A 19,837-nucleotide genomic window follows, 5' to 3' on the forward strand; every position below is an offset into this window, starting at 1 on the left:
AGCTGCTATTATTGCCTCATCTTTACAGATTGTGCAATTTAAGAAAAGAAAATGTGGAAATAACTTTTCCTTTGCAAGTCAGAACAAAATGAATTATCATTACCTACAGGATCAAGCCTGCAGTTCTTCATCTAAAAGGAACAGAGATGAGGCTGTAGTCCAGTTCAGGCCAAAATCAAAGCGTAGAGCAGACATGGGTCCTTCTGGATATAGCCTTCAGCCAGATTTCACCTGACTCCTTGGTCTTCACAACCACCAGCTGTTCAGTGGGGAGCAGCTGAGAGGCAACTGGGTTCTGATGTTGAACAAAGCATGCAATTTATCAGAGGCAGAAAAACTGAAACAGAGAGGGAACCTGAAGGTACAATTTGAGCGGAACTACTAAAACTTTAACAGATGCCTCCTTTTCTATGGGGAATAGGCCTCTCTGTGTGATGGGTTAAACCAGGCATCCCCAAACTTTGGCCCTCCAGATGTTTTGGACTACAATTCCCATCTTCCCCGACCACTGGCCCTGTTAGCTAGGGATCATGGGAGTTGTAGGCCAAAACATCTGGAGGGCCAAAGTTTGGGGATGCCTGGGTTAAACTAAGTGTTTCGGCCTGAGTCTGGTCCCTCCCAGTTTGAGATCTGTCCAGTGGTGGCTCATGCAGTGAGTGGGGCAGACACTGTGATGTCCTCCCAGCAGCAGTGTCAGTGGAGATGGGGTGAAGCAAAACAGCTGTGTGGTGGGAAGAGCCCTGGACTGGTACCGGCCATACGGGTGCAGGTACATTCATGCATTAGGTATGGATGTTTACAGGGAGAAAGCCAATTCATCAAAACTATCCTGGAACCTGAAGTCCTGATTGCACACAGGGTTTCCAGGTCCTGGGGAAGCACAAATGGTTAGATATCTAGGTATGTGTATATAAGCACACCTAATATGTGAACGCTTGGAGTGGGGCTTGAGCTGCCCCTTGATCACACAAATTCTGTGTTTCTGCGGATTGCTTTGAGTATTCTTTGGAAAACTCAAAGAATCTAGATCATCAAAGAATCAAATATATCTCAGCTGTAGAATTAGCTTAATCACAGGTGATTTGAAGATTTGGCACTCAAGTTAACAATGCTTACAGATGACCATGATGAATTCTTCTGGACCAGAAACCATTGGACAGGGGATCTCTATCAAATCAATTCCCGCTCAGCTCTAACATGGTACCAAGCAAGAAAAAGTTGCCAGCAACAGAATGCAGAATTATTGACCATCACTGATTTACATGAACAAGCATACATGACAGGTAGTACATAACAAGGCATACCTGAAGAAGCAATCAGTGTCTTGCGATATTTTGCTAATTAGTCAATACTGTCTCAGTTCTAAGCATAAATTTCATAAAAATTATGAGAAGTGTCTTTCCACTCCTACAATATCTTAGAATGTGTACATACACAGCCTTACACTACAGAGGCACAGGTTAATTCTGTGTCCAGGGCGGCTGTCAACCAGCTCCATCTGGTACGCAGGCTGAGATCCTACCTGCCCGCGGACTGTCTTGCCAGAGTGGTGCATGCTCTAGTTATCTCCCGCTTGGACTACTGCAATGCGCTCTACGTGGGGCTACCTTTGAAGGTGACCTGGAAACTGCAATTAATCCAGAATGCGGCAGCTAGACTGGTGGCTGGGAGTGGCCGCCGGGACCACATAACACTGGTCCTGAGAGATCTACACTGGCTCCCAGTACGTTTCCAAGCACAATTCAAAGTGTTGGTGCTGACCTTTAAAGCCCTAAACGGCCTTGGTCCTATATACCTGAAGGAGCGTCTCCACCCCCATTGTTCAGCCCGGACACTGAGATCCAGAGCCGAGGGCCTTCTGGAAGTTCCCTCATTGCGAGAAGTAAGGTTACAGGGAACCAGACAGAGGGCCTTCTCGATAGTAGCACCCACCCTGTGGAACGCCCTTCCAACAGATGTCAAGGAAATAAGCAGCTATCCTACTTTTAAAAGACATCTGAAGGCAGCCCTGTTTAGGGACATTTTAAATATTTTATGTATTGTTTTAATATTCGATTGGGAGCTGCCCAGAGTGGCTGGGGAGACTCAGCCAGATGGGCGGGGTACAAATATTATTATTATTATTATTATTATTATTATTATTATTATTATTATTATTATTAGCTGTCTTACACAGATGAGTTTTTTGTGCAAATCATCACCTTCCTATTGTTGTTATATTGTTCTTTTGGTGTTTTAAAGTGCCTTTTGGTTGAAAAAAATGTAATATATACTTGGAGAATATATAGTAAAATACTTTTGAAACTCTACATTTATTTATTTTGGTGTTGTATGCACCGTGTCATGTTCCTTTTTAATCAGAGGAATACAATTCTGACTTTGTTGTGAACGAAAAGCCATAATCTTACATTGTCTCTCACTTTCCCAATACTTTTAGACATAAGACCCATGTGTCTTCAAAAACTGTATGAAAAGCAGAAATTCATTGGTAGAAACTGATGCTGGTTGAAGCATTGTATTGGCATACCAGATGAAAAGTTTTTTTCTGATTAATTTCTGTTTGGTACCCAGCTTTATAGAGGGGGGGGATCTGATATCCTGTTATGTCCCCCCCCCAGCTTCATCAATATAAATCTCCTAGCTATGTAATACAGTTTAATTGATTTTCTTTTCCATGAATAGGATTAATAAATGGTATAGCTACTTACTACTGGATTGGTCTGAACAGTTTGGATCTTGACAGTGGATGGCAGTGGATTGGCAACCGCCCTTTCAGATATTTAAACTGGGCTCCAGGTGAGTGAACAACTGTGCCAACAATCAGATCAATGCTGAACAACATTGCTGCTTAATATTCAGGCAGAAATGCCAAAAATTTGAAGGGATTTACAATATCCAGAATATACTACCTAAAGGAATTAGTTTTGAATAATCATGCGGCATTTAAAAACAATTCTTTGTAGCCTTCTTACAATGATTAAACCAAATAGTTTGTACTGTTAACTTTCCCTAAGAGATCTTTCACTTTCTGTCCATTCAGCTTCTTCTGTTTTTTAAGAGCTCTGATAGGAGACAGCAATCTTTTAGTGCATATTTTCCCATCACAGTGTTGAAGCGGTAGGGGAATTGACACTTAGCAGAACCTCAATTTGTGCCATAATTCTTAAAGTAATGTATGTGCCCTCCTCCTGCATAGAATATGGAACTGTGGTGTAATTCAGTAGTCACAATAAAGTGAAAAGGTACCTGAACCCAAACAGAGATTTCCAGTTATCAGGTAGATCACAGAGCACCCACTTCCAATTGCATAGCGGATACACATTTGGACTTATTATCCAGCTCAGGTGGTTTGCTTCATTGTTCACCAGCCTTTTCAAAAGCTCTTGATGAAGGGGCAATGGATGGATTAGGTTAGTTTACTGGAAAGTGGCTCATTTATTATTTTTCTATGCTGGTTAGTTTCAACTTTATCGTTTCTGGCCATATATATATATATTAAATGGTTTTGTGCTAATTTAAAATATTGTAGGCTGCTTTGTGAAAGATCTACTCAAACTGCAGCATTGCAGTGCTAACACAGGACTCAATAATCACTTGTCTCACTCTTTCTTAAAGGGAGCCCATCCCCAGAAACAGAAAAAATCTGTGGATCAATGCAGTCTAAGAATGGCAAGTGGGGGAATGATAAGTGTCAAGAGAAACTTGGATACATTTGTAAAAAAGAAAACTCTTCACTAGATGCTTCTGTTATTCCTTCAGGTAGGATGATAAACTGGGAATGAAGTTTACCTAGGTAAAGGTAAAGGGACCCCTGACTGTTAGGTCCAGTTGTGAACGACTCTGGGGTTGCAGCGCTCATCTCGCTTTACTGGCGTACATGTGGCCAGCATAACTTAGCCGCTTCTGGCGAACCAGAGCAGCACATGTAAATGTCATTTACCTTTCCGCTGGAGCGGTACCTATGTCGACCACTGTATTCGGGGCCAGGCAAATTGGCACCAGGCATTGGGTTTTCGTTTACCTCATAGCAATTGTCACAACTTTGTGAGCCATCAGGTAAACCTTGGTGTTGGCTGGAGAGGAGGTTTTAGACCAGGCACCCCCAAACTTCAGCCCTCCAGATGTTTTGGACTACAATTCCCATCTTCCCCAACCACTGGTCCTGTTAGCTAGGGATCATGGGAGTTGTAGGCCAAAACATCTGGAGGGCCGCAGTTTGGGGATGCCTGTTGTAGACTCTGCCTCCCCCTCCTTGGTGGAAGGTATCCTGTTAAAGGAATCCAGGAGAAGCAGCTTCTGTCTGGTGCCTAGATGGGGGACAGGGCCATAGCACTCCTCCAACAAGGACCCCTCAGGGGGGCACCCCTATTTGATGTAGGTCATAGGGCCCCTCTGGTGGTGGCTTAGCCTTAGATACACTCCCAGCAGACAGGCTGGAGTGCTGTAGTCTTGCTTCACCCAATGCCTGTGCCAAATTGTTCACATCTGTAACAAATAAAGTTGTGGCCAATTTTAACCGATAAAGCCTATATACTGTTGTCTTGTCTGGTTATTCACCCCCTTAGGGGAACGGTGGGGTCACGGGGTCCTGGCACACAGGTGAGTCAATGACAGCATAATGGCAGATCAATAAAGATCATCCAGTCATACAATCTTAGATATAATTGTTTTCTGTTTAGATGGCTTTAAACCAATTAAATGTCCAGATGGCTGGGCTGCATATGCAGGTCACTGTTACCGGCTTAACAGAGATCTTAAGACATGGAAGAATGCGTTATGGTCCTGTCGAAAGGAAGGTGGAGATTTAATAAGTATACATAACATTGAAGAATACAGCTTTGTCATTTCTCAGCTAGGCTACAGTGAGTACATCCAGAAAATTCTGTTTTCCTGGTATTTGGTGTGTGTAAAAGAGAGAGGGTGGTTCCCCCCCCCCAAGCAAATACAATTATACAATGTTACTAAGGCCCTCCCCTATTGAAAAGCACCACGGAACGATAGTCTGTTTAAGTGATTAAGGTGCACAAACAAGTCAAATATGAGAGATGACACCGACTATTATAGCCTTCCACAACCTAGTGCACTTCCATCAACTTCAGCCAATATCACCAATGGTCAGGGATGATTACAGTTAGAGCTCAAAATATTTGCAGAGCATCAGCTTGTAGGGTTGCCAGACTCAATAGAGGACAGGACTTCTGTGCCTTAATTGCCCTGCTCTCTTTTGAGTCTGGAAACCTTAAAGAGAAACCAGCAGACCCTTTGTTTAATTTCCAAGCGGCGGGTCTGCTGGTTTCTCTTTAAGCTTTCCAGACTCAAAAGAGAGCAGGGCAATTAAAGGCACAGAAGTCCTGTCCTCTATTGAGTCTGGCAACCCTACCAGCTTGGCGAATGCTGGTCAATTAGATGCTACTCATTTGTAGTTCTGTATTCCATTAATCTTTATGTAACTAGTTGCACATGTCAAACTGAGCTACAGTTCAAAGTGGTCTCCCATTTCCAAATCTATGCACCATAGGGCTGTGTGCAATAGGATCCTAGGCACTCTGGACTGGGGGCAAATAAATAAGATGGCTTTATGTTCTTAGAACCAACAGATCTCCTATGGATAGGACTGAATGACCAGAAGATTCAGATGTATTATGAATGGAGTGATGGTTCTACCGTGACATTCACCAAGTGGCAGAAAGGAAAACCACAACAAATAAATGATGCTCAAAATGAATGCGTTGTTATGAATGAGGAGGTAAAAATATGAATCCTATAAGAGAGATGTATTTCCCTTGGTCCTCAATACATTTATTCAGCCTATTACACAAAAGATTGAATAAATGGATGGAGGGACAATCTGGCACATTGAGAGCTAAAATTCCCAGAATGGTTTAACAATCATTCCCTCTTTCTAGGCTGCCCTAGGAATTGAAGCTCTGTTTGGCTTCACTTGCCAACCGCATCATCTGCTAGACCTTGCCCCACACCTCACTAGCTTCCACACCACACACTTACCTTCACTAATCCCTTGAATTTTCTCCAGCCAAGTGGGACCAATTCTTCTTAAATTTCTATACTGTCCTTCATCCGAGGATCACAGGCTGGTTTACAATGGCAGCACTGGAAACAGATTACCAGGCCAGCTGGCTGGCCACTGCTTCCTCCTTCCTGCCACTGCTCTCTCTGCCATCATGCCAACTCAATGTCCTAATCATCAGCAGAAGAAGTATCAGATCCTCAAGCTGAATACTGTACTTCATTAGTTTCAGCTGAAGATTTCAGTGAAGTTCAAATGTAATAGGAATTTTGTGAAGTTGTCCAACTCATGCAAAAATGGAAAGCTTTGCATTGACACAAAGGCATCAAGCAGGAAGAAAATGAGAAAGCCAGTGGGTCCCTCTTCACTGATATTTGTATTTTTTCACATTCCCATCTCTAGAATGGGTACTGGGCAGATTATTTCTGTGAAGCGGAACTTGGTTACATCTGTAAAAGACAACCTTTGGCATCTCTTCCTGGAGAACCTGAAATTGCTGATCCAAATTGCCAGAAAGTAAGTTTAAAGTAAACTGTGTGGTGGTTTAAAAAGTGAAATATGCACAGACACAAACTATTTCTATTCCTAAAACTGTCCATTAATGCAGAGGTCTCTCTAGCCTTGAGGTGAGCTGTAAAATTTATCTTCCCCCTCCCCTCCAATTTCATACCCTTCCCATGGCCACTCAAGCCTCTTCTCCTCTCTTCAACAACTACATCATGGGTCAGCTTTCTTTGCTTCTTTCCCTTTTTACTGCTGACCGTGGGAAGGCTGCTTTATCAAAGATTGAAAGACAATATCAATTTGGAGAAAGTTTCAATAGAGAGTTTCTAATCAATAGTTACTGCTCCCCCCCCCAAAAGGGTAATTATACCCTTGTGCCTATTAGTAGGGAAGAGTCCTTTTTTTTTGCTGATCTTACATTTAAAAAAAACCCCAAGATAAGCAGCCATGGATCTCAAACAGCTACTACATCAATTATTTTTTTCTATTTTTTAATATTTTGTTTCCAGAATGTTTAAACTTGAGAACAGATCCACTACATATATGCAAGATACCCTGCTTCCACTGCCAACAGCAGCAGGAAACATTCCCATATATCTGTCTTAGTCTCCAAGGCATCAAGTGCTAAGAGTAATTCACTAGGAACCAAGTATTCTTCACTTCTTATGGATAATAGCTAGTAACCAAATGTGGTGGAGGTGCTTATGGGAGTACTGTATTTGCTTACAGGGGCGGTGCAATTCCTTCATTTGATTCAGATAATGGTCTGCATGCATTTGTGAATTTTCCTTTGAATGCATGAAGCATTTCCTGGTTCAGAGAAAGATATGGGGCACGTGGAGATTATGTGTATGTCTTGGAGATGTTATGGGTGCATTGAAGGTCCTTCAGCATTGATTCACTGCTTCGTATTTTTTAAACATTTCAGTTTTATTTCAATCTCTAGTTATCAGGATTGTTCTATTTTGTTTATTAAAAAAATTCACCCAACTGAAATTTTCAAAATAGCGATGGGCACAACTGCTGGTGATGCAACTCAGGGGCAGAGCATATGCTGCAGGCCTCGTATTCAACCCTTGACATTTCAAGAGGATTTTGTACAACACCCCTGGAAACCTTCTGCCCTACTGAAGGAGATGAACCAGCTGTCTGACTCTGTTGCAGACAGCTTCATATGTTCAGCTCTAGAAACAGTTTGCAAAAGTCACACTCATCATCTGGATTTCTACCAGATTTTCCCCTAGAATCTGCTCTAGACTCTTGTATCAATTGCCTGGGCTCAGCTCAGTTGGTAGAGCATGCGACTCTTAATCTCAGGGTCATGGGTTCATGCGACACGTTGGGCAAAATATCCCTGCATTGCAGGGAGCTGGTCTAGATGACCCCCATGGTCCCTTCCAACTCTACAATTCAATGACTGTATGAAATGGCCAGTGTATTAATTTCTATGCAGATGTAAAGGCTCTTGCACCAATTTAGAGAATGACAACATTCTCAAAGATGTCCATGCAATTTCTGTGGTACCTCAAGCTGGACCAAGATTCCTGTTTTAATAAACTTTCAGCAGCGTCATTAAAATAAACTCAGTCCCTCAATTCCAATGTGTTTTCAGTAAGTTACTTTAAAGATAATATTCGGATAGTACTGGACACCTGTTACAACTATCGTATGTTATAAAAGGAACTTCACTATGCTGGAAGAGATGCAGGGAAAGAGGATCGGTACTTCATGCTTCATGTGGTGGGATTGCCCTATAGCTCAAAAATTTGGAAGGGGGTATTTATCTAATTAGGCAAAATTAACAAAATAACAATAATCCTACACTTAGATCTGATTCTAGTGCTCTTATTGATTGGAAGTGGTAATAAACATAATAATAAAATAAATTCAATATTCCATGTTCTTCTTCTTCTTCTTCTTCTTCTTCTTCTTCTTCTTCTTCTTCTTCAATAGAGAATTGTTAGCAATGAGCAGCTGGAACTAGCTAGTCATTGGAAGGAGGGCTCTGTGTTCACAAAGGAGGGGTGGCATATAAAAGAAACCCTCATCTTAAATCATTAGCAGAACTGACATAAAAACGTGCAGTGAGAATAACTTAAATAGAATATAAAGGATAACCAGTAAATTTATTTGAATTGGTTATGTAGTGGTAAAATATATAAGTAACCACAGAAAGGGGGGAGGGGTCGATATTAAGATGTGGTTTTTTAAAAATTGCCTATGTAAATTTATCTTTGTTATAATATTTGTAAAATGAGAAAATAAAATGATTAAAGCAAAACCTCGATGTCTCCTACCTAATACTGCAATAATAAGTGGTGGTTGTTTCTTTTATATTGACAGGGTTGGAAAAGGCATGGTGTCTATTGTTATTTAATTGGACAAACATTTGTAACATTTTCAGAAGCAAAGAAATTCTGCGAAACAAATAAGGGATCTCTGACTTCTGTGGAAAACAGGTACTAAAGAGATTTTCTTTCCAGAAGAAAGGAACAAATAGAAGTGCTTTTAATATCGATAAAATGCAAAAAATGGTTTATTTCTGAATATTCTAAGATTACAAGCAGATAAATAATTGGTATGGATTGTGCTGGTACATGCAATATGTAGATGTATTGCTTAGTGACAATGGACCTGAAAGCTTAGGGTATGTGTGTGTGTTTACCTTTTGCTTTGAATAGTACTATGGTCAATATACCCAACTGGTTCAATGACACTCTTGCAACAGGCCCACCTAAGCACCACATAAGACTAAAGCTGTCTACACACCATACATTTGGCGCACACACCTCGGAAAAAAGAATCATGAGAACTGTAGTTTATTAAGGGTGCTTTGAATTACAGCTCTGTGAGGGGTAAACAACAGTTCCCAGCATTCATGAGTTGTGTATGTTTTAGGCAGCACAACCACACAAGGCATTTAGAACATTTACCTCTAAGTTGCAATTTGAACACACATGTACCCAATGATACAGCTACCTTCTGCATGTGATCTCCTTCTGATCTCCTTCTGCATCTGAAGATCTCCTTCAGCATTTTGATCAGCAGGACAAAAGCACATTTCTCATATAAATTACAGGTATCACCATCCACAATGATTCTGTAGTGGAGTCTGACACTTTGGATTGATAGCTGTTGAACTCACATCTGCTTTGATGTACAGAGTGGCCAGTCCTGAAAATTAACTTTTTCTTTAAAAAAAAGCACCCACTTTTAATGCATTTATTACTTATTTTTCTCCACAGATATGAACAGGCCTACCTGACTAGTCAAGTTGGGCTTCGTTCTGAAAAATATTTCTGGATTGGCCTTTCAGGCGTACAGCAACCAGGGACATTTAACTGGACCAATGGAGATGGTGTTCTGTTCACCCACTGGAATTCAGCAATGCCTGGTAATAATAATAATAATAATAATAATAATAATAATAATAATAATAATTTTATTATTTATATGCCACCAATCTGACTGTGTTGCCCCATCCACTCTGAGCAGCTCCCAACAAAATATCAAAAACACAATAAAACATGAACTGTTAAAAACTTCGCTGTACAGGGCTGCCTTCTAAAAGTCATAATAATAATAATAATAATAATAATAATAATAATAATAATAATAATTTACTGTATATTCCTGTGTATAAGACTACTTTTTAACCCAGGAAAATCTTCTCAAAAGTCAGGGGTTGTCTTATACGCCGGGTCGTATTTCTTATATGGCGAGCATATCCCAAACCCTATATATCCCAAACCCTATCTTTTAACTGGAAAAGTATAAGACGCCCAATCGTCTTATACACCGGAATATACAGTATTATTTATACCCCGCCCATCCGGCTGGGTTTCCCCAGCCACTCTGGGCGGCTTCCAACAAAAATATTAAAATACGATAATTTATTAAACATTAAAAGCTTCCCTATTTATTTCCCTTACATCTGATGGGAGGGTGTTCCACAGGGCAAATGCCACTACTGAGAAGGTCCGCTGCCTGGTTCCCTGTAACTTCAATTCTTGCAGTGAGGGATCTGCCAGAAGGACCTCAGAGCTAATCTTGGTGTCCAGGCTGAACAATGGAAGCAGATACGCTCCTTCATGGTATACAGGGCTGAAGCTGTTTAGGGCTTTAAAGGTCAGCACCAACACTTTGAATTGTGCTTGGAAATGTATTGGGAGCCAATGCAGATCCTTTGGGACCAGTGTTATATGGTCCCGGCAACTGCTCCCAGTCACCAATCTAGCTGCCACATTCTGGGTTAGCTGTAGTTTACGAGTTGCCTTCAAAGGTAGCCCCACATAAAGCACATTGGAGTAGTCCAGGCGGGAGATAACCAGAGCATGCAGCACTCTGGTGAGACAGGGTGAAGGCAGATAGGGTGTCAGCCGGCATAACAGGTGGAGATGGTAGACTGCTGCCCTGGATGCAGAATTAACCTGCATTGGACAGCTGTGTGTCAAGTACTTCCTGAAGCCTAATTGGAATGATATTTCACAAAGGGCTTCTGCATTATTATTATTATTATTATTAGTATTAGTATTAGTAGTAGTAGTTTTACACATAGGAACAGAAATTCAATTGATGTGGCTCTTGTCTTGTGTCTCCAAAAGGACAACATCTTGGCTGTGTTGCCATGAGAACGGGGACTGCAGCTGGATTGTGGGATGTTGTGAACTGTGAAGAGGAGGCAGCCTTCATCTGCAAACAATGGGCAGAAGGTGTAACAACAACTCCTGCCCCCACCTCAAGTCTTCCACCTCCATGCCCAGAAGGATGGCGTTCAAGCAGTACTAGAAATGTGTGCTTCAAGGTAGAACTTGCGTCCAAGTTCTTGTCTGTTTAAATAGCAAGGCAATGTAGAAATGGCTCTTCTCGATCAGTAAACCATTTGAGATATTTGAGGGTGTAGTTTTAGTTTTAAAGTCAATGTTCAGTGCAGGTTTTTCTGTGACTCTCTTTATTGTGGAGTTTTACTTCAATATTTTAAACTGTACTTTATTTGAAGTACAGACTTTTTATATTTTATTGGAGGAGTGGGCAGAATGGAGCTCACTGGGGGGTTAGAAGTGGATCAGAATGGATTTTTGCATCGCAACTATAGATCATGGTTAATGATATTTATGGAGAGTGTGTCTTTGTCCAGAAGGAATGTTTTCTATGTATTGTTGTCATCTATGAATTCAAACAAAGGTTCAAAACAACCAAGAATGTTCATTTCATATTTGGCTGAGTCCTAAAATATGTGACTCTGTAGCCTAAGGGACTGGAATAAGATTCTAAATGTCTGCCTCACAAGTATCCACCAGAACTTTCAGATAGTTTGCCTTGTGCAACATTGGTTCTGGGAGGGAAAATCCTTCAATTTACTTTTTAGAAAGAGTTTTAAATGTCATCACTTATCTCATTAAATGAGATTTACAGCAAAAATAAAACACAATGCATCTAATTTTCATAGCTATCTAGATTTTTTTACACCCTGCCAGTGAGAGAAGCAAAAAAAGATTTAGGAAACTGGCGTTCATCATACTTTTTTTTCTATCAAATGTGACCTTGCTAAAGAAATTGACTTGGGGGAAGTAATTTGTGATTTGTCAAAGAAAAGGACCAGAAAAGCCTTTTAAATTGAATTGGTATTACTACTTTTACTACTACAGCTATCCACTCTTCACCAGCAGGTCCCAGGGTGGGTTGCAACAATTTAAAATTTAAATAAGTTAAAATGGATTACAGTCACAGGAATGGGGTGAACAATATAAAATGTTTATGGCTGTGTTGGGATAAAAACATGGGTGCTGGAAATGGCTATTGCTCAGAAGCAAATGTAGTCAAATCAGATGTATAATATGAAGTTGGAGAACCAACAGAAAAGAGTATCAGGATATGAACCTTGGTTAGGAAATAAAGACGGGAATTACCAATATTCAGGGAGAGGGAATGTTATAGATTTAAAACAGATTATTATGACTGACGTTTAACTATATTTTTATGCCTTTAGGCCTATAAAAAAGAGAAAGAGAGCAAGAAATCTTGGCTTGAAGCACAAGATTTCTGTAGAGCAATTGGAGGAGACCTCGTGTCTGTTCATAGTGAAGAAGAACAGAAAATGCTATCAGAGTTGTGAGTTTCATATAATGTTAATCCTCATTGTCTTAGAATCAGTTTAATGGCATTTTAATGTCAGCTTTCCAGTTCACAACTCCCAAACCAATACACATACCAAAACCTATTTATTTTTTAAAGTTAACACTCTGAATCCTGCTGCATCACACACTTCAGCCATGCCAAAAAACCACACGGTACCCGAGGCATCACTGGAAAATGTCATTTATCGCAAACAGAGGAATTAACCCAAACTGGCAGAAGTGGAGATTGCAGCACCAGTGCCATCCCTCTCTCATGCTTGCTGTGCTTTCCTGAAAGGAGGAGCTGAGATTGGCACCCCCAGCTTCCCTTTGTCCCACCATCTTTTGCAAACATTCCAATGGCCAACAGCTGGCAGGAAACTTCTGGGAAATAAAAGAGGCAACTCCCAGCTGCTTGAACCCAGAAGGAACACAACTGTCCCACCCCCCAAATTGCAACATGTATCACAATTTTGCTACCCATGTACAGTCCAGCTGGTTCTGGGGTTGGAGCAGATCAGTTCAGCCTTAGGTTATTAGCCCTTTAAATTGTGACTTTTTAAAGGCATCTTTTGCTTGCATGCATAGCAAAAGGGACAATTTAATTGTTTTTTTTATATACTCGGTGAGTATATATATAAACACACACACACACACCACATAAAATATTAGAGTAATAACACTGTTAAATGGAACGAAAAGAAACAAATACATCACTTGGTGATGTATTGCAACATAGAAGCAGTTAGCAGGGAAAGGGTTAAGTCAAACATAGGTTACAGAATCACCAGTTTGACTTCTGTGAAATAGGTGTTTTGTTATGATATGTGGGGTCAGATATTGGTTCTGATTGTTTGGGTTCAGATCAGACCTCTGCCTCATACTCAGTTTCTTCAGAAACTTATTTATCCATCATCACTTGTTATGGACCCATTTTGGTGTGGTGCCCATGATAGTTTTATAAGATTTCTAAATGTGCCCATTTAAACTCCTAGTTCAGGGGTCAGCAAACTTTTTCAGCAGGGGGCCGGTCCACTGTCCCTCAGACCTTGTGGTGGGCCAGACTATTGGGGGGGATGATGATGAACGAATTCCTATGCCCCACAAATAACCCAGAGATGCATTTTAAATAAAAGCACACATTCTACTCATGTAAAAAAACAAACAAACAAACAAAACACCAGGCAGGCCCCACAAATAACCCAGAGATGCTGATTCCCAGAGATAACCCATAGACTGATCCCTGGACCATTCGTGGGCCGGGTTTAGAAGGTGATTGGGCCTGATCCGGGCTCCAGGCCTTAGTTTGCCTACCCATGTCCTAGTTCAGGCATCCCCAAACTGTGGCCCTCCAGATGTTTTGGCGTACAACTCCCATGATCCCTAGCTAACAGGACCAGTGGTCGGGGAAGATGGGAATTGTAGTCCAAAACATCTGGAGGGCCGAAGTTTGGGGATGCCTGGCCTAGTTTATAATACAGTCACCTGTAAATATCCAATGTCTTAGCATGTAATGCAAGCATGCCTAAGAAATGACCACATGTAATCTGAACACACACACACACACACACAGAGAGAGAGAGAGAGAGAGAGAGAGAGAGAGAGAGAGAGAGAGAGTTCTTGCTCCAAATGGCTCATCTAAGGTGATCCTCAGAGTAGTCATTATACTGTAAATTTTAAAACTCTTGAAATCAACTCTCTGCTTACAATATTTTTTATATATTTTAGGTCTTCTGCAGACTATTATTGGATTGGTTTAAGTGAGTTGGAGCCCGATAAAGGATTTACTTGGAGTGATGGAACTCCTGTAAGTAAATGATTAATACTAATCCATTGTTGGTAAAATTATTTGCAAATTCATTTATAATCTTAGTATTTGAGCCTCTTGTTCTCTTAGTGAACTTTGATATAGTCCCTAGCAATACTTTAAAAGTTTAGTTATTGAAGTGTCCAGCATCAAAGTATTTATAAATGTGATGTGCAATCTAATTTTTAGATCCAACACTTATGGCAATTACTGCACAGTTGCTTGAACTTATTGCTTGCTCAGTTGTGTGTGTGTGTGTGTGTGTGTGTGTGTGTGTGTGTGTGTGTGTAAGGAACATTTAATTTAATTTATAAAAAATGTAAAAACAGGAGAACACACACTAACTATGACAGCCCATCTCTCTCTATGTATATACATGCACATGAATCCAGGGACGCTTTTCAACTTCAATGGATTTTGTATGGGGACTGATTTGTAAATCTGGGGACTGTCCCCGGGAAACGGGGATGCCTGGTAACCTTAGTGAACAAGTCATTCAAAAACAACCGCTGTAAGTCTCTCCTTTTCTATATGTTACCCTTGATGATTCTTAGAAAGAAAATGAGTAAGAAAACTTTATTCATACTGTAGCTAAACTTCGAAGAGAGGAGCTTTTTCTTTCAAGTTTCAAGAGATAAAGACATGGGATGCAGAGGAGTGGCTTCATTTTATTCGTGGTGGAAACCTTCCTGGTGTGAGCATTTTCTGAATTGGATTTGCCAAATAAAGAGAGGTAAGATTCCTCTTCATTTACAACAGGTTCATTAAACAAAACCAACGTTTGCTGCACTGCTGAAACCTGGATTTTTTTTAAAAAAAAAACATGATTATTAACCTTTTGCCTTTTGAGAAGAGGTTAAAAATGAGAAATGTGAAACATATTTAGCCTTCATAATGATTGTTGCAGGTTTAATATCATTGGCTTTCATGCTGAGATGTAAAGTATTCCATTTCAATTAGAACAAGGAACCTGAGCCATGTACACCATGGTGAATATAGGTATTCACTGATAGTTCCTCTACATTAGGTTGTTAATTGTGCCGTAGAAATGTACAAATAACAATTTCATTTTTACAAACTCCTGTTTGTATGAAATGAAGTAATAGAATAAAATTCGCTTTTTTTCAGGTGTGTCATTAAAACCGGAGCCAAACAATCATTTCGGTATGTTGGGTGACTTCGCTTTTCCTCAGCTCACACGGGTCTATCTTAAGCCGCACTGTGGAAAGCAGGGGTGGAGCTGCTTTAACAGGTCTTTCGGGCTATTGGGCGTTCTGTCAGGAGCCAAAGATTTGCGTGTTGAGGTCACTGGATTCCCCCCCAATAATTCACACACACGTTAATTAAGTTTAAGGTTTTTGGCATTATTTTGGCCACAACTTTATTAAAATACAATCAAATGTGAGTGGTTGCTTAGGCACTGGTTAACCCATCTATCCCCCGCCCTGGGACAGATTTTGCACTGACTTCCTCTAGGCATTTTGTGGACGTCAGTAGGTAAACATTCTCAGAGGGAGGGCGGAGCTGTGTACCAGGCCTTTCTTGTCCTCCCTCAAATGTTCCCCGAGGCTCAATTTGCTCTGCGTTAGGCCCAATCCCCTAACGGGGTACTGACGAGAGCCGTTCGAGCCCCCGGATTCCTTTAACAGAATACCTCTATAAGCAGCAGCAATTTAGCGTAATTTTCCAGCCTTTCCATACTCCTCTTACCATCCAATTTCTTACCAGCCAATTTTAACCAATGCCTAACTGCCAACCTTACAAGTTGTGACGATTTGCTATGCAGTAGGCAAAAACCAAATGGCAACAGCCAATCAGCCAGATGGCAAAATTCCTACTGGCCCCCTGCCCCAAGGCAGGCGACCCCATGACAGGCACAGCAATGTCAATATGCAAAGCATCCTTAAAAAGGAGGGGGGGCAGGAAATCCAAAGCACTTGGCAAAAGTGAAACCAATATAGTCACGCAGAGGGTTTTTATAGGCTAGGGGCTGACCCTTACTCCAATTTGCAACAAGCTTTTCTACCCAGCAACAGTACCAAAATGCCCAGTCATACCAGTGGCCATTTTGCCTAATCTGCCTAGCAACCCCAGGGTTATCCTGATTCCCCTCCCGCAACGCATGCTCTCCATAATTGGAGAACCCGTTATGTGTGCTCCCTGGCCTCATGAGGATCCCATGATAGATACTCTCTGGCTTGGGCTTTCTCGCTCCTCAAATTGGCTACATTCAACTGGAGGAGGGCTGTACTTCAATGGTGGGCCGCATCCTTTGCATGCAGAAAGCCACAGGTTCTGTCCTCAGCATCTTCAGGTAGGGATTGAAAGATTCCTTCCTGACTGTATTTCATCTGATCCATCTACTGCAATTATTAAGTTTGCAGATGATACCACCACAATGGGTCTAATTATAGGTGGAGGTGAATCAGCATACAGGGGAGATGTTCAAAAAGTATCTACATGGTGCCTAGAGAATAACTAAATATTAGCAAGACAAAGGAGATGGTGGACTTTTGGAGGAAGAGAGGGGAACCAGCCCCATTGTATATGGGGGGGGGTTGTGTGGAGAGAGTCCCTGCCTTTAAATTCCTGGGAGTTTACCTTAATGAAGACCTCACTTGGAAAAACAATATAACTCAGGTGGTTAGGAAGGCCCAACAGAGACTCCATTTCCCAAGGGTCTTGCAAAAGAACAATGTTGACCACCTTCTACCGGTCCACAATAGAAAGTGTCCTCATATTGTATCAAGGTGTGGTCATAGCTGCCAAGTTATCCCTTTTTTAAAGGGATTTTCCCTTATGCTGAATAGGCTTCCTCGCGAGAAAAGGGAAAACTTGGCAGCTATGGGTGTGGTACGTTGGCTTGACAGCCACGGACAGAAAGTCTTTACAGAGGGTGGTGAACACAGCACATGATATCATGGGCTGTCCCCTGAGCCCGCTAGATGACATCGCAAGGGATTGATGCCTTAGGAGAGCGAGAAAAATTCTGAGGGATGAATCTTCTACCCTCAGGCAGGAGATATAGAAGTATAATCAGTCATACCAACAGGCTAAAAAATAGTTTCTATCCATGGGCTGTTAGGCTGCTGAATGGAAAATAATATAGTGCAACTGACTTTCAGGGTTGGTGTGTTGTGTGACAAGCACACAGAGTGCAATGAATTTGAGTGTTGGGGGGGCTCGGTTTATTTCATTGTACACAGGTTGTTCATTGACAATAAAGGTATGATGATGATCAGGATGATGAAACACTGGAGAATTGCTGGCTGGGTGATTTAAAGCTATTCACATGTTTGACTACCACTCTGAAATATTTTGATGCAGAGTAGTTAAGAAATATTTCAAATGAAATTAATACTTCTTCTGTTACAGAATATTCATTCAAAAGAATTGAAAATGGCTGGATCTTGTATGAGGGCAATGAGTACTATTTCAGCAATGAAACAGCATCTGCAGAAAGAGCTCGAGCATACTGCAAGAAGCATGGCGGAGATCTTACGGTCATTGAAAAAGACAGCGAACAAAAGTTTTTGTGGAAATATGTAAGAAATAATTGAAACATATGCTGTCCTAATCAAATATAGCTGGGTCTACTGAGAAGTAAGCCTCGTTGAATCTAATGGGTTTTACTTCCAAGTAAGTGTGTAGAAAATTTCAACCTAAAGGACTTTGACTTTCTGTGGTCATATACTTTCACTGTAGCATCCAGCACTAACAGGTAACTGAGGCTTTCCAAGTTTTAAAAAAGAATGTATGATCCAGTCACTCCACTAATCGTCACAGATTCATGCTTTACTCATGAGCACAGAAGAGTGCTGAAAAATGTCTCCATGTAATCAGGATTCCAGACATTCGGGGTTCTTACATTCATTGTTTAATTTCCCCCCTCCCTCTCCTTACTTAAAAAACAAAAAAGTGCAATTCACTAAGTGGAAGAGTGGGAAACAGTGGGTATAATTCTGGCATGAAAGCTGATTGTGTGAGTTGCACTGTAATTCTTACATAGAACTAAAAATCTTTAATAAACCAGCTTAAATCAGTGAAGCCCTACATCAGTATATTACAACTTAATGCATAATTTTCTTCCATACTTAGTCTAATATCAGCTGGCATGTTTTAATTTATCTTAACTGGAAACCTTTAATGATGTTTGTAAAAAGAAGAGATGCTGTGCTCATCATTACAAACCTTTCTGTATTGCCTGATTTATGACTGCTGCGCTTCCTACATTGCTCTGTATCTGAATACTATATTGTTTCATTTACTTCAAATTTTACCTTTGTATGTTGTAGAACAAGCTTTATGGAAGTTACAAGAACATTCACATCGGTTTAATATTGGGTCTTGATAGAAAGTTCGGGTAAGTGAAGAAGAAAAACTAAAAGTGGAAAAAAGATTTTAAACAAAATTGTAGATCTAAGTTTCTCCTAAGTTACTAGGCTAATATTAATTAATCTAAGCTATAAGATTCCCCCCCCCTTCACAGTTGATCTCTAAAGGAAATTTAGGACTCTTCCAAATGCAGAAGTTGCACTACAGTCCTGTTCCCTGTAATGGTGTCCTGGAGGCTACATGAAACTTCAGATTTCCCTCCCTGACCACGGAGAGGAAGCTTTAATGTCAGTTACTGTCTCCTTGCCACCTCACAGCCTAATAACATGAAAGCCCCAATGTTGGCATGACTGGAAAATGAACATGGGGAAAGCTTGGATCCTAAGGAACCAACACCTTCCTAGTCCCACAATGTATCCCCAAACTGTGGAGAATACCATTTACCAGGCTGTCACCACTTCCTTGTCTCTCTAGGCTGCATTAGGTCTGGGGGTGCCCCCCGGTGAACTTTCTTTTTATGCATTGAAGAAGAGGGTACCACCTTCCTATCTGCCTGACTCCTACAGTTGTTTTATGTACCTTGGGTGTCTCCAGTTATGTCACTCTTCTGCTTTCCTCCCAGCCATGCTCTGAATGTTGGAGCAATGACATTCCCCATCTCCCAGCTACAGCTCTTTTGGGATGCCACTGGAAGAGACTTAGAGTGCTTTTCAGCTGATGGTTGTCCCCACACCTGACATACCTGGCATTTCTTCCATTCAGGCCAGCAAAGGAGCAATGTGAAGCATGCTCAACCTCGCTCCTCTTCCCCTGAATGAGCCATCTGCTGTTCTCCCTCACTACTGCCCCCCCCAAAAAATCAGGACATTAAGGTTGCAGTTGTAAATGAGGTTTTTTTGTGAATTAAGAACCAATTCGATCATTTCTCAACTATGAATGTTACATATGTAATTATGAATGTTACATAAAATACAAGCAGTTCATTTTCTTCTAATTAAAATGAACTGCTCCAGTAACTATAAGAGCCCATACTTCTACCTGTCAGTC

At 41.0% G+C, this 19,837-nt stretch overlaps 1 protein-coding gene across 1 annotated transcript in view; it reads left to right on the forward strand.

The window, feature by feature from the left end:
* Positions 1-19,837, forward strand: part of LOC118091915 (macrophage mannose receptor 1) — a 40,811-nt gene that overhangs the window by 4,230 nt on the left and 16,744 nt on the right. The window contains exons 4-18 of the mRNA XM_035129502.3: positions 1,119-1,283; positions 2,683-2,796; positions 3,616-3,759; positions 4,680-4,862; positions 5,589-5,746; positions 6,431-6,544; positions 8,876-8,991; positions 9,778-9,926; positions 11,137-11,336; positions 12,522-12,643; positions 14,377-14,455; positions 15,047-15,188; positions 15,584-15,619; positions 17,831-18,000; positions 18,751-18,818. Of these exons, the coding sequence (XP_034985393.3) occupies positions 1,119-1,283; positions 2,683-2,796; positions 3,616-3,759; positions 4,680-4,862; positions 5,589-5,746; positions 6,431-6,544; positions 8,876-8,991; positions 9,778-9,926; positions 11,137-11,336; positions 12,522-12,643; positions 14,377-14,455; positions 15,047-15,188; positions 15,584-15,619; positions 17,831-18,000; positions 18,751-18,818 (1,960 nt within the window). The remainder of the gene's footprint in view (positions 1-1,118; positions 1,284-2,682; positions 2,797-3,615; positions 3,760-4,679; positions 4,863-5,588; positions 5,747-6,430; positions 6,545-8,875; positions 8,992-9,777; positions 9,927-11,136; positions 11,337-12,521; positions 12,644-14,376; positions 14,456-15,046; positions 15,189-15,583; positions 15,620-17,830; positions 18,001-18,750; positions 18,819-19,837) is intronic.

The sequence above is a fragment of the Zootoca vivipara genome, chromosome 11 (assembly GCF_965207765.1).
Source record: "Zootoca vivipara chromosome 11, rZooViv2.hap1.1, whole genome shotgun sequence".
NCBI classification, from domain to species: domain Eukaryota; kingdom Metazoa; phylum Chordata; class Lepidosauria; order Squamata; family Lacertidae; genus Zootoca; species Zootoca vivipara.